The sequence below is a fragment of the Agelaius phoeniceus genome, chromosome 5 (assembly GCF_051311805.1).
Source record: "Agelaius phoeniceus isolate bAgePho1 chromosome 5, bAgePho1.hap1, whole genome shotgun sequence".
In the NCBI taxonomy this organism is placed as follows: domain Eukaryota; kingdom Metazoa; phylum Chordata; class Aves; order Passeriformes; family Icteridae; genus Agelaius; species Agelaius phoeniceus.
Genome location: NC_135269.1, coordinates 26,074,291 through 26,089,615, shown reverse-complemented (window position 1 = coordinate 26,089,615; position 15,325 = coordinate 26,074,291). Strand labels below are relative to the sequence as shown.

The 15,325-nt window shown below is 42.9% G+C and overlaps 1 protein-coding gene across 4 annotated transcripts in view; it reads right to left on the bottom strand.

The window, feature by feature from the left end:
* Window positions 1–15,325, bottom strand: part of GRIN2B (glutamate ionotropic receptor NMDA type subunit 2B) — a 226,036-nt gene that overhangs the window by 38,633 nt on the left and 172,078 nt on the right. For all 4 annotated transcript variants that reach the window (XM_077178663.1, XM_077178664.1, XM_077178665.1 and 1 more), the window contains 5 exons: window positions 12,790–12,998; window positions 12,301–12,472; window positions 11,478–11,631; window positions 9,821–9,946; window positions 6,771–7,000 (listed from right to left, as the gene is read on the bottom strand). In XM_077178663.1, the coding sequence (XP_077034778.1) occupies window positions 6,771–7,000; window positions 9,821–9,946; window positions 11,478–11,631; window positions 12,301–12,472; window positions 12,790–12,998 (891 nt within the window). The remainder of the gene's footprint in view (window positions 1–6,770; window positions 7,001–9,820; window positions 9,947–11,477; window positions 11,632–12,300; window positions 12,473–12,789; window positions 12,999–15,325) is intronic.

Genomic DNA, 15,325 nt, shown 5'->3' with positions numbered 1-15,325 from the left:
TTTCTTCCTTTCCAGCAAGGATGAACTAAGCTGACAGTCTGACTCTGAGTATCCCCTCCCCTCTCATCATACCTGCTTAAGTTCCCAACTAAACTGCATTTTAACTGTCAGAAATCCTAAATAGTCCCATTAGAAGATTTTACTGACATTAAATAATAGAATGGGGTAGAAGGGACTTTAAAGATAATCTAACCCCAATTCTCATGCCATGGGCAGGGACACCTTTCACTAGACCAGTTGCTTGGAGCCCCATCCAACCTGTTTTGAACAGTTCCAGGGATGAGGCATCCCCAACTTCTCTGGGCACTCCTTCCAGTGCACCACCACCATCGCAGCAAAGAATTTTTTCCCTAATACTTAATTTAAACCTATTCTCTTTCAGTTTGAAGCCCTTACACCTTGTCCTGTCATTACATGCTCTTGTTAGAAAGTCTCTCTCCATCTTTCTTGCATGTTCCCTTCAGGTACTGGAAGGCCACCCTGAAGCCTTCCCTTTTCCAGGCTGGACAATCCCAGTTCTCTCAGCTTTTCCTTGTAAGGAGAGATGCTCCATCCCTTTAATAATTTTGGTGGCCTCCTCTGGACTTACTCTAGCAGGTCCATGTTCTTTTTGTTCAGAAGACAACACCTCAGAGCTGGATGCAGCACTACAGGTGGTGTCTCACCCATGCAGAGCAAAGGGGCAGAATCCCCTCCTTCATCCTCTGCCCATGCTCCTTTGGATGCAGCCCAGGATACAATTGGCTTTCTGGGCTGAGTGCACATTGCTGAGTCGTGTCCAGCCTCTTGTCCACCTGCACTCCCAAATCCTTTTGCCCTTGATCCCTTCAACCCCCAGTAATTTTTGATACCAGGGAAGTCCCTACAGATGAACAGAAAAAGAGAGAATCATGCGAGACCAAGTGAAGGCTAAAGCACACTGCAGCCTCCTTGTTGCTCTGCACTGTACAGTGCTGAGATAAAGAAAAAGAGGGAGAATGACAAAGAAACTAGGACTTAAGCAGGGGGAAAACAAAACATGTTTGAAGACCCACTGACTTTAAACATTTATAGTCTTAAAATCTACTGAATCACATTTTAGCATACAGGCACAGAGGTTTGTTCCAAAGATCTCAGAAAGCATAAAAATTTTCCCAATACAAAGACTGCAGAATGTCTAAAAATCTATGATAAACACACCCATCTGCAACTGCAAAAAATTATCTAAGATTATATTTATGTATACAATAAATCGTCACAAATTAGAAAAATCTATTACTAACATATGATCAGCTGTAACTATTTAATAGCTATTTATTAATAAAAAACTTTTAGCATAATATGTAATTACACATAGTACACATGCATTATGTGTGTTTACACATAATATATAGCTACACTATATAATATTTTAAAATACTTCTTACTATAGCACCTGATGATTTACAAGGACATGCAGAGAAACAATCAGATTTTAAGCCATAATATTTCACACTATTAGCACTCTGGGTTTGTTAGACTTCACTATGAACCAGTGTTTCTTTTATTAAGCACTGGTGTTGATACCACTGTTATTGATAAAGGTCATATTTAAGCAAAAGGCACAGTTCAACTCGTTTACAGGGAGATGTACTGCTAGGGAAGCACTGTGGAAAGAAATTCAACTCTACCCCGTGACATAAGGTCTGGAGATTCAAGAACCTCTTTATTATGGGGAGGTGTTTTTTGTCAAGTAAGGTGCATCATATTTACGCATTTTGGAAAAGGTTATGATTTATCACAAGAGGACAGGATGGTTCCTCTTGGAAGTGGCATGGTCCTTCTTCTGTCTGCCTAACTCATATCTCCACAAAGGTGTCCTGACAATAAAAATCATTCTGCTGTTGAAAGATGACGTACTTTCTGCCTTTGGACACTGCCACATAAAGCTTCCTTTGTATCCTGCTGAAATGTGTGGAAGTACCACAAATGTCAGTTAACACTAAATATTTAATCCTGTGGAAGATTTGTACTGCCTCCAAGTTATCCAGTTAGACAATCTTCCCCTTGTAGAGCTCACAAGGCACAAGACTGACCCTCACTTTAGTCCCCTTAAAAAACGTCTAGCTGAAGGTGTCTGCTCTGCATTTTCCCTGGACTTCTCCAGAACAGGTATTTGTTGTACAAAAGCTGCAAGCTCGGGGAAGCATTTAACTTCAATCATGTGAATAATAGCCCATTGACTTTAATGTCACCACTCATGAGCACAAAGTTAAGCACACGCTTAAATCTGGGATCCTTGCATATCTGGGATCCTTGTATAATTTCTATTTTATGTGCCGCAAAGTACAATGTGGGAAATAATTCATTTTTCAGTTTCACAGCCAAGCATCCATTACTGCCAGAAAAGAGCAGATTCTTTTCTTTCTGTAGGTTTTTCAGTGTCTTTCTGTAGGTTTTTCAGTGAGGCTTTTGTTTTGTATCAACCTGAAATGTTCCATTCACCTCAGATCTACCTATGTTGTTTTGTCTTCCAATTATCTCTGTCCGTCCCCTTCCTTTGTTACAGAAAAAAAAAAATCTTTTTTCCACTTTTTTCCCCCTTAAATGTAGGTCAGTTTTATGAGTAGTGCCTTTAGAAAATGACAGGTCAAAATACATGTCAGAAATATCAAATTATTTTGTATAAAGTGTACTAAAATGAGCTATTTTGGAAAATATCAGAAATTCCATCTGCCTTCTTATACTCTCCTCAAGTTTTTTTTCATAAAAATACTGCCCAGTTTTAACTTCAAAACCTACCTTTCAAGAAAAGAAATAAACTCATATCTATTGAAAAAATAACTGACCCATGCTGCATTTGTCTCAACATTGCATTAACATCTTGAAAAGCAAATAAGTCAAATGCGTGTGAAATTTCAGCAATCTATATTAATTTGCAGGCATGCAGAAATCAATTTCTCTTCTTTTCATGTCAATTACAAATTACCATTTTGATACTTTATTAACTTCTTTGGCATTTCCAACTAATTTACAGTAAAGGATACTATTTTTTTATTATTATTAACCTACTGCCTTCTAAATCACTTTATTTAAATGCCCTGCTGGCTGTCCACATTTGCTTTTATTCTATTACTACTTTATATGAATGGAAATTACGTATAGCTATTAGATTACTTGACACATTAGTTCATTTTATATAATCTTTCCTGTATTTATTGCCTTCGTTAGACCGAAATACCGCAGGCGCTTGTTTCTCTAATGTGTCTGAGGCTCTCCCGCTAATGGAAATTGCGTTCTATCTTCTGATTGCACTCAGATGAAACCCAGACCCGGGAGCTGACTGCATATTCTGCAACAGGCCCTCTCACCATCGGGGCTTTCGCAGGGCTCAGGGCAGCAGCAGCAACCCCCACGTGGATCCTGGATGGATGCAGCCCAGCAGCACAAGCAGAGATGCTCCAGCTGGGCTTGCTGGGAGCTGGCACAGCCACTGTGGCACTGCCCCTGCCAGGACCACCTCCAGCCCCTCTGCTGCACAGGGTGGACCAGTGGAGGTGGAAGGTGCTGCTTCGGCTCCTGCGCAGGAGGAAAGAGGTTCAGCGTGCCACAGGCCCAGGGAGCTGGAAAGGAGATGCTGTCAACATCAGGACTTTTCCTGCAGAGCTGATGAGGCCAGTGCTGCTCTCAGGCAGGAGCAGGTTTCTCCCCCCTCAAACTGCCCATGGCTGCCCCAGAGTTAAGAGCTAAAGCTTGATGTATGATTTAGCAGATCACAAGGTTAACATGAGGGAACTAACAGCCATCATAAGGTGGGTTCCTGCACCAACTCTGGCACCTGTTTTGAGCCAGCTATGCTCAAAGGGTGGCATTCAGCAAGGTCAGCATCACCTGGGACAGAGTGGCAGAGGTCCCTACATTCATACAGGGGGCCTCCAGACACCCTCAGTTCAACCTGGTACCCTGGGACAGAGGCATCCACTCCAGCCCAGCTCAGACAGACATGCTCAAGCATCCACAGAACCACAGCGGGGGTGTGACTTTAGTCATTGTATTGCATGCCATTAGGAAGTAAATGCTGGGGCACAGCCAAGACATCATCCAAGAGACATGCACCATCCTGAGCCATCTAGAGCATTTCAGTCTGCTTTTCTGGGGAAGTGGCATGCCAGCAGCTGTAGGCATCTCTTGCAGTGGTTCTTCCCAGGCAAAACCTAAGGAAGAGGGTCCAAGGAGACACTCAGGATTGCTGGTGTGGGGAGTAGCCGTCTGACCTTGGCAAGTGCACGCCAGCCAAGTACAGGAATGGATTTTGTGAGTACATCTGGCATTTAGGCTGCTCTACAGTGTCAGTGGGACACCTTCCCCAGGTACTGTCAAACTACAGAGACGTCTGCAAGCAGATCTGGGTGTAGGCAAGTAGGAACAAGATCATTTTTTTACTGTCACTTTGCCGATTGGCTTGGATTACATCATCTGCTGAGTCCTTGTGCTGGACACAGGTGCCCTTACCAGCTGATGGAGAAGGCCAGGAGACCAATCTGCCTGACTTTTTCTGTGGACACCAGATCATACATTTGGGATAAAAGAGACTGGAAGCGTCAATCTTTCCCCTTGGAAAACAGTCTTTCCCACCTGGCTTTGAACAGTGACTGCCTCTTTTGAAAGTCTGAAACTGGCTTTAAGCAGACAAGAGAAGTGAGGTAGAACACAGTGCACCTCCACGTGCCCTGGATGTGGCTGCACCCTTCATCCTGGCCAAGCAGTGCACTGAGAGGGTCAGTGAGTTGCAAGCAGGCTTCAGAAAAGGGTAAAGATGAGATTCAGAAGAGTGAATTCCTCCCAGACCAGGGGATCTTGAAGCACTGTGACAAATGTCTGTATGACTGCTCACAAATCCTACAGGGCCCTTTGCATATTCAGAGAGTAAAATCCATAAGCCCAGTAGATAAAGCTCATTCACTCACTTTATTTTGGATGGAATTAGTCCCACCTGCCTTTATTGCCCAAAGGCAGCTGTTGGCCTTCAGTTTCACCAGCCAATTTTCATTTGATTCCAGATGCTCTGGTAGGTTGTAATCTTACCCAAATATTGCACTTGCACTAGCAGCTATGTTTGAGGCATACCACAATCCTCTATGTAGTATAGCCTTTCTCTTCCCCAAGGAAAAAAGCACATATGCTTTAGCATAGCAAAAGTAAATACAGGTACATTGGCAGAGAAGTAGAAGAAAATGGCCTCAATCCAATACACACAGGTGGCCCTACAGTGAAATCAACTAAAACAGGCCTAGAAAATTGTATTCAAAGGCTCTGTGAAGTTCCAGGAGTCACTGCTTTCAAATGATATTTCATGCACATATCTCTGCAGCTATGAAGAATATCTTGAAAAATGTGAGAATGAAAGCATGTTCTCTCCATGAGCCTAGGCACAGCCTGAAACAATAGATCACAGGTACAAACTATCCCATTTAGCTCAGATAGTTGAAAACCTAATGATGACAAACTAATGTTACCTCTGATAGGGCTGGCTGGTTTTGAACAGTATCTTTCAATCTGAAGGTTAGAGCTCACAGTTTCTAAGGAGTCTCTGCAACAATCTCCACCTGACAGAAAAGCATCTTCCCCTCCACCCCATCCTCAACACAGCACATTGCAAATGAGGAGACAATGTGAAACAAATTGAGGTCAAAATGAAAACAAATAACAGGAGCACTTCTGCATGGATTGTATTATTCTGTGCCATGTTTCATTCCAGGAAAAAAAAAAACAACCAAAAACCAAACAACAAAATGAGTAAGAAAGGCTCCTATGGTTAATCCATCACAGGATTTCCAGCCTGCTGAACAGGACACCATATACACAGGAGGCCTGGCCACAAATTATTTCTAGACTGTCATGATGGACACAAGAGTCAGTAACTACAACCAACCCAGCAGCCACAACTGACACTTGCAGTCCCCCTCTTGCTGCTATCCCCAGTAGCAATGTGTGCAACCCGTTGCTATTTGGCTGCCCTGCAGTGGCATGACCCCTTAAGCAGCCCCAGTGACTGAGTAACAAGCTCAGCATGGGAAATTGAGCCTTACAATACTCAATTCCTTGTGAGTAGCCTCACCAGAAAACAAAAGTAAATGAGTGCACAAAGCATTAACACCCTCACGAGCCAGACAGTGCTACCCTGCATGTATCAGCAATCTTCTCAAATCCTCAAGTGTTCAGAGTCCAGCAAAGCGAATCCTCTGCATGGACAAAATGCTGTGCAGATAAACAAGGCATTGAAATGCAGTCTGAACACAAAACGATTTCTTGTGGTAAGCCTCCAAACACCTTGAAAAAACAACAGTATAACTGCAAATGCAAGCAATAGTAAATCATCAAAGGCACAGTGATTTACCCCCATGGACAGAACTTGTTTTCAGAATAAATGAACAGATCATATTTGCTAGCCTAATGGCCAGCATTCCTACCCAAAACAAATGATTTAATCCTGAAAAACCAGGTTACAGCCATTATACACATCGTCTCCAAAGCTCCATTAATGTGTTTCTTGCTGACACTCAAGGTGTGGTTTGGGATCATGCAAGCACAGTTCAGTTCAGTCTATAATTCATTCCTGAAGTGCTTAACACATGTAAAAGTGCAACTGAATACCAATGAAGAACAGTTGTGCTATTTAAACTAGGGTCTAAAGCTCTGATGATGTGACTCTGAAAACACCTGCCCACTTTCCTTGTGAAAGGAAGGAAGAGAGGGTAGAGCAGCCTATTCTGTGGAAAAGGCTGCTTTGAGGGTTTGGCTGGATACATTACCTTTTTGTCGCTCAAGCCAGACACCTGGTCCACGTATTCCTCTTGGATCATGAAGGCAGCCAGGTTGGCAGTGTAGCTGGCCAGAAAGATGACAGCGAAGAAGGCCCACACCGACACCATGATCTTGCTAGTGGTACCCTTGGGATTCTGTACTGGCACAGAGTTGTTGAACACCAGCCCCCACAGCAGCCAGATAGCTTTGCCAATGGTGAAAGAGGGACCTCCTGGTTCTAGAGTGATTGAGAAACATGACCCCACAGTGAGCATCTGACAGTAAGTGGTCTGCATTTCCAGTCATATACACATCTTGATTTCAGAGTTAAGAGCAGAATCTATTCCCACTTGTGAGGTGAATATCTGCAGCTGCACTCCCCTAAGTTCATGCTACCATATCTCAGCTAAATACAACCTGAAAAATTATTTTTTAAAAATGTCCTCAGGTTTTCATATTTTTCTATCTCAGGGATTTCTACTAAAACCTTATGCAAGGGCATTTTTTTTTTTAATTTGATTGAAGTATCTAGAAGACCAAGCATTTAATTTTGGTTGAAGAGTTGTCCCCAGAAACAGAATTTGCTCAGAAACATTCTATCCTCATTTCCATCTGTTCACGAGTAATGTCCTCAAACTCCCAGTATACATCTGTGTAAAACATGGCTCTGTTTACTGTACTTGTAAAGGTATGAGGAAGAGCACCATCTGAAATAATAGGGCTCTAGAAATACTTCTGCATGAATGTTTCATTACTCAGCCTGTTGAAGATCCATGAACCAGAGAACCCTCTCCCCATATTTTGTGTCTAAGGTTCATGACAGTGACATATACTTCTTCCACCTTAAGAAAATCTGCAGGTCTGCCCTAGATAGTCCTGGAGCAGATCCAGTGTTTTAAAAGCTCCTATTTTCCCCTTCTCCCTTTCCAGTGTGGAAGCTCAGTCATACCCCAGAAGCCATGTGTGCTAAGGAAGCAATAGATCTGAAAACATGTGAAATGGCACCTGTTTCACAGCAATCCTGTATCCCCAACACGTGCTGGTTCCATTAGTGGGAACCTAACCCAGAATTTCCTCAACTTGAGCACAAGAAGAGCTGAGAGGGAGAATGCTGTTGTGATCACTCTTTGGACACTGAGAAGATCCTCTTAGGATGAATGGAACAGTTCAAGCATCTGTCCTTTCTCCAATGGTGCCAACCTGATCAGCATCCCACGCTGTATCTCCTCAGGCAGGCTGATTGGGCTCTAGTGCTGCTGCCTGTGGTTAAGTTGACTCCAGTAATATAGCAGAAAGGAAGAAAGTTTTGACATGCCTCTCCAAACCTCCAAGCAGCAAATAGCATGGATCATCTGGAAACACTAACCGTGTTACCCTAAATACAACTGAACAATGCAAGGGGCTCATTTTCTACCCAGGGAACTGCACACCAAGTTCAGAGCACAGTCATCACCTGGTAAACGGGTGCCTTTAAATTCTAGGGAGGTGAAGTTCCTAAGAGAAACATAGTTTGGCAGTCTTTGTCTTTTTACATGCTGGAGTGGTATTTTTATATCCCTCTCTACCTAATGTGTCCTAAGATATACAGGTGAAAGGCCTGAAAAACATCAGTGGGAACTGTATGGTGGAAGGAAATCTTGAGAAGTTCCCTTCTAAAAGCCTTCCTCTCTCCACTGATCACCCCAAGTGCTTCCACAATTACTTTGTCAGACACAAACCCAGATTGTAATGGGAGATTCCAATCCAAAAGTCTTGATGTCCATAAAGAGAAAATGCAGCTGTTTAAGGCATACTGTCATAGTTCAAATGCAGCCAAAGTAACATTAGCCAGGGTTCTCATTACCAAAATCAGCATTGCAGTCTCTGCAGCAGATTTCTGTATCTTCATATTTCATCTCTCAGGGATAATATCTGTCTGATCATGCAATACTCTTCATAATTACTCAGAAATATTGATACTTGTAGCTGCAGTTCGGCTAACTTAACAACTGCATAACTGCATGCCTGTACTAAAAACTGCTTCCAGTTCCACATCTGTATTAATACTTCCTAAGAGACTCAGGTTTCTCAGTACTTGTGCCCACAGATCCATGCAATTATGATCAGGTGCCATAAAGGCCCTCCACAGCTCTATGTCAAGAGACAAGGTCTCCATTTCCCCATGCATGTGGTTCTGCCTGCATTCTCATTAACACTTTTTATTTTCATTCTTCTCTAATTTGATGGCATATATTCACTCAAAGCACTAAACTTGGGAGCAAATGAGTGCATTTTCCAGTAACTGTCTCTCTCCCACTATTCCGTATGAACCAATAAATCCAGAAAGGTTTGAAGGGCTGATTCACCAGGGGGTGAAGATATGCAGTTCACAGAAGACTCAACTTGCTAATTGTTTTCATGTCAATAAGGGGGAAAGGCTGTATCTTAGGAAGGACAGACAGCCTTTCTTTAATTTATCTGTCTGCCTTCTGAAGATCAGAGCCACAAAAATGGATCACTTCTTGGTCCCAAATTTCCTGCTGCCCTTGAAAAATAATTCTTTACCCACTCCAAAGAAAATGAGTTTCCCATTCTCTCAATTGGTCTTAGAAAGCCAGAAAGACAAGGAAGGACCTGACCAGGTGACAGATGTAGATTCTGGAGGACACAGCACTATGCCAGGAGGCCAGCAGAGTGACTTGCTCTGCAGGGAGATGTGGCACTGAAGGATGGATTGACAGTGCTGAGCCCTGTGATTGCCTCAGAGTGCAGCATCGTAGGCCCTGCCAGCACTGGCTACCAGGGCCCATTTTCCTTCAATGAGAAACAAGTTGGAGCTGGTATGTGCTTTAGACATGAAAGGCAACACAGCTCCCTCTCTCATGCCAAGCAAATTATCCATTATACACATCTGCTCTCTTCACAGCCTTTTTTCCGCCTCCATCCCTGTCCTCTTCAGTCTGAATGCAGAGCTCAGAGTGGGCTAGATCCCTATCGCATTCAAGGCAAAGGAACACCCCAACAAACAAACAGAGACTGGAAATCAGAGGGGATCATAGCAAGAAACAGCCCCCCTTACCTCTGCCATCAGCAAGGCACCGATTGTAGCCCACAGGGCTGAAGTACTCAAAGACGAAGACAGCCACCGCAGAGATGATAAGCAGCATCACAAACATCATCACCCATACGTCAGCACTGAAAGGTTCTGGAGAGGAAGAGAAAACCACGGTGAAAGACCTGATTACACCTCACCTCCTTTGCTCTCCAGAGAAGCCCCAGTGTGGGGCAAACTGGGCTGGGGAAAAGCAGAAGTTAAAGCAAAGTCTTCAACATGATTCTAAAAACTTCTTGAACTGGAAAAACTGAAGTTTCTGTCTCTGTAATGACTGCATTCCACCGTACTGTTACATTTGTGACACATGGCTCCATCTGGAACCACGCGCAGCCATTGTGGCATGCATTGATAAAATAAAACACATTGATAAAAGATTGTTCCCAGGAAGTCCTCCAGCACCATCTGGAGAGAGTGGGGGAAATCAGGCAGAACTGGCAGAGTTTCAGACAAGCATCCAACTTTCAAGATGTTATCCAGCCAAAGAGCATCTCCAAATTTCTAAGGTTCAGCCATAATGACAGCAGGTTTTTAGTATTCCATCCCTCTAGCAATGGGAACACTGGCTCATTCTAGAAATGTTAGTGTTTGTGTTGTGCAAGTATTTGATCTCTGCCAGGTTTTCTCCTTCTCCCAGTCTGAACAGAAAAAGATAGGACTGAACCAGATCAAAGAAACAAAGAACTTTGCTCCAGAGTATAGCCAATATTGCAACTTCAGTTAAATTGCAGTTTAGAACTTAAGAGATAACTTTAACATTGCTTTTACATACCCCAGCAATACTGGTGGACTTGCTAAGGGAAAAAACTCCTAAGGAGTTAGTAGTCATGAAACTCATATTTAAAAAGGTCTGGGAAAATTTCATTACCCATATAAAAGTATTTCTGTCTGTGAATGTTCTCAGGACTCTGGCAGAGAGCAGACAGTAATTACATAACTCATATAGTATGTTTGCAGCATCATAAAGCACTTTATAAAGCCAAATAGTAGACACCAGGAAGGCACGAATGTCTCGGGAAATGCAGTATCATTTCCGTATTCTCTGATCACCCTCCATCGCTGAAGGGCATTAGAAATGCCTTTATTGTAAGACACAGTGTCAGCCCAGAACCGATGGCTCAACTGTTCTTAAAAAGGTCTATTAGTTCTCTAACTTCTACTAGGTGTCAAGGGAGGGCTAAGTTAACAACAGCTTTACAAATAATGACTGTCAATGTGCAACTATTTATTGTCAATTGCTATTACCAAGTATCCCAGCTATAAGGTTTGAATCAATTTTCTTCTGGCCTACACTCATTGAACATACTATTAGTTGAATCACTGGGAAATCATGTGCTGCAGTGTATGTGACAACTCTGAGTGAGCCCAATTTTTCTAGGATTAGGCATACAATTGCTGAAAAATGCCTTGGCTTGGAACTCATAGGCAGTGCCTATTTGCACTTGCATTTGCCTGGATTTTACTTGCCTGGAACTCAGTTCTAAAACATCACAGTATATTTTTATATACTTGTCCCACAGGTACTCCCAAAAAAGAGCTTTCAGGCTAAGAATCCCAAGCAACCTTCACCTAATTTTTTTTTATGACCACCGGGTGAAGTTTTAATTTTAGAATGAAACAATACCTAAGAAGGCAGAAGGTGAGACAGTTCCATTGCTACGTGACACCATGACACTGATTCCCGTCTCAATGAAGGGCACAGAGAAATCCACCACTTCTGAACGTTCCTCATTAATGGTGAGGGATCCCACAGCCATATAGGCCCGTTTGGTGACAACCTGGAGGAAGAAAAGAAAGAGATCACACACAGACACGAGGCAGCCCTCAAGCACCACAGGCAAGCTACTTCTCATCTTCCTGCCTTTCAACACAATCCTTTTACTCCCGTAATCCCATTCCCTATATTGTTTGTAACATCTCTCCTTTCTAATCTTTCATCAGGACACCTTCTTCTTTCAGAAAACCTATAGACATTAATCTTCTCCTCAAAGCTGGTCTGTGTACAAAAAATAAATCCACAGAGGTCTTAGGATAAACACATCATCCACGGAGAAGACGTCTTATCTCATTTTTCTGTCCTTGCTTTATCCTCCCTCGAACACTGCAAAGCTTTATTTCATTCTTTATTCACCTTATACACAACCTAACCATAATCTAGGTTGCAGCAACCATGGTGAATGGATATCAGCCTCTTTCTAAGACTGTGTAGGCCAAATTTGTGAGACCAGAGAGAATAATAATTGATGGTCAGACAAGAAAGGTTGTCATGGTCAGAGTGTCAGAGCAAATTAATTCACTCAGTGCCAAGAAAGAATGCAGGCCAGTCATTTCTAGAGTCACCTCTGTCCCCGTCTCAGAAGTGGACCCAATAATAATGGGAGGCTAGACCTGACCTGTATCACCCAGCCCAGGGTTGAAGCCCACCATGCCCTTCCTTTGTTGCTGACCTCTCCAATCATTCCATTCCATGTCCCATTGATCTTTTTTCCATGCTTGCCATTAGTCACCAAGTAGAGGTCATAGGTGAACTTGACAGACTTTGAGATTTTCTTGAGGATGTCTATGCAGAACCCCTTGCAACATTTCTTCATGTAATCTGGCTCCTCATCAGTTTTGTTCCTGAACCATCACAATAATAATGGGTTAAAAGACTGGGAGAAACAACTGTAATTACCCTCTGTTATCAGTTTGCATTCCCCCTCCCACTATATAATGTGGACAATTTATACTGTGCTATCTGTGCTGGAGGTTGAAGGGACACACTGCAATGATTTGCCCAAAGGGGCTCATCATGAGTGGACATGGGACAGGCTGGGCAAATGGAGGTGATTTTCTAAAAAGGGTTATAGATTATGATGGTATTGGCCCAACAGACACTTTACATTCTGCTGAGAACAAAGAGCCCCAGATGAGCAGAAGAATACAGGGGTGCATACTCAGTCACAATGCGTTTTTGGCAAGGGACCGTGTTCCTCATGCAGGTGCCACTTAGGGGGTCCACGTTCTCCACAATGACAAATGGTGCCTCTTCCAAGGTCACGATACTCAGGTGATCATCCTCGCGTTCCTCAGAGTCGGGATACAGCTCAAAGCGCGGCCACACATAATACTTCATCTGCAACTTTTTTTCCTTCCATTTCCCCACCTGAGGAGACACAAACCACAGAAGATAGACTTCTAATTGTGCCATCCCTTTGCATCAACCACAGCTACTGCAGTAAGAGGTAAGAGGACCATCCTGGAGTACCCAAACTCATGACTCATGTAAGATGGAGACAATTCTGGGGAGAAGGCACTGAGTGAGTGGATTCAAACAAGGGGGAAGTGCAGAACAAGAAATATATCTGAGCTGTCTCATCTCTGTTATGGTCTCACCTCCTGGGAGAGTGAGTGGATAACCATGGGAATGCCGTGACTGTGGTCAAACAGACTTATGTCCTTCAACCTTTTCAGCCAAACAACTGGAACACAATGACTTGGTTACATACCTTAGCTGGAAACAAGGAATTGTTTTATATTTCTGATGCATGAAAATTAATACCAAAGAGTATCTATGATGATTTTTAAATCTTGCTATTTTTTCCCCAATTCTCATAACTTCCATAAATCTCTATTGCAATTTTCCATTTCCTAAGTGAATAGAGATCATATCTTCAGTAGTTGAAAAAGGGGGCGGGACTCAATTATCTTATATCTACTGCTAAGAATGAAAGCTGTTTAGAAGCCACTGCATCCTTAAAGAGACAATACATGTAAGCTCACCCACTGCCCAGGCAGACCATTTCTTGCAAAAAAACCCCCAAAAAAAACATCCAGGGAAAAAAGAAAACTTGAACATCGACTGTACTTTCAACTATCAAAATCTCGCCTTTGTTCTCAATTCCCCCTCCCACCATCACAGTTGACAGTAATTAGCACCTTGGCTGGCAACCAAAGCTGAGAGGGTGAAGAAGCTAACTGGGCTTTAGAAGAAGCTTTCCTGTATGATCCTCAAAGCAAGTCCTCCAGGCCAGGACTGAGACATGCTGACTTGGTGGCAGAGGTAATGTGGGTGCGTGGGAAGCTTGCATGACTGCTCTTAGTGGTGTACCTGCTTGGTGGGTAAACAAAAAAGCTTCACTCCACTCCAAACCAACACCCCTCCCACAACCCCCAAATTTCAGTCATTTATTTATTGAAATGACAGAATGGGAGGGAGAACATTTATTAAAGGCTCATTAGGTGTCAGTGGATAATCTGTGAAACTCAAAGCCCAGCTGGGGTTTGGCATTTGAGAGTATCCAGAAATCACATAAAACACTTGTCACCTTCAAAACAAACAAACACTTCATCTGGCCATGAAAGAAAAATCCTCTCTGAGGGCTGTGGAGGGGAAGAAAGGCAGAAGAAATCACCCAGAGACAGCAGTTTCCACATCCACCCTCCTTGTTCAGGGTGAACACAGCACCCCAGTGAGCACAAGGTGGGGGGGTTGTAAAAAGGTGGGAAGTTGGTCTTGCCTTCCCGAAGGCAAAGAATGCCAAGGAGAGCTTGCCCATAATGTTCCCTCCACCCATGGAGATGCTCTGTACTCATGCTAATATCTAAGCCTGGATGTGGAAAGTGAATTTCTAAGGGAATAGGGAGCACAGACTCACATGCTTATCCAGGGTCTGCTCAGCCCTGGGCTTCCCACTCATTCACCAAGCAGGTCAATTTATCATCATCTGAGCCAGAGATTTCTGCAGTGCTACTTTAGCTCTCAAGTAACTGAGCTCAAATCCCCAAAAGTAGTAACTGCCACACGGGGCTCAGCAGGGACCAGTGATTAAGATGCTGCACAGAACAGCCCAGTTTTCAGCTCAGTAACATTAACTTATCATAGAAATAAGTGGCTGATGAAAGAGACATCTCGCAGAATCTCAGCAGCACTTAGATATCTCAGTAACAGGCATGATATAACCCCCTAAGTGATAAATTAGATCAGATAGGCAAACCCAACCCATAATTACCCAGAAGTTCTCTGGGACAGAAAGGGGAGTTCATAAGGCTGTGTGCCAGGCACGTCTCACAGTGTTGTACTACACAGGAACATTATGAAATTAGGATAACAATGACAGCTTTGCCACAGCCTTCTGTGCACTAAATCACCTCACCTGCAAATACAGTAGTACACATCCATTCCTTATTATCCCAATAAAATAATTCTAATTTGTCCAAAGAGGAAGAAAAATAGAAAGTAGGTAAATGTTCTGATCTCCAAATCAACGATGGATTGTCTCAAAAATATGTGCAAATGTTACATTTTATTGCTCACCTGAACAATCAAGACATGCCACAAAATTCCATACATGTCCAGATATGAATAAGAAAAGTCAGAAAATCATAGTGAATTAAAAGAGGGCAGACTTCTTTACATGCTTATGCATGAAAAGGTCAAATATATATGCACATAGTTAAAGAAGGATGGGCATAAGCAACATTTGGGCAATA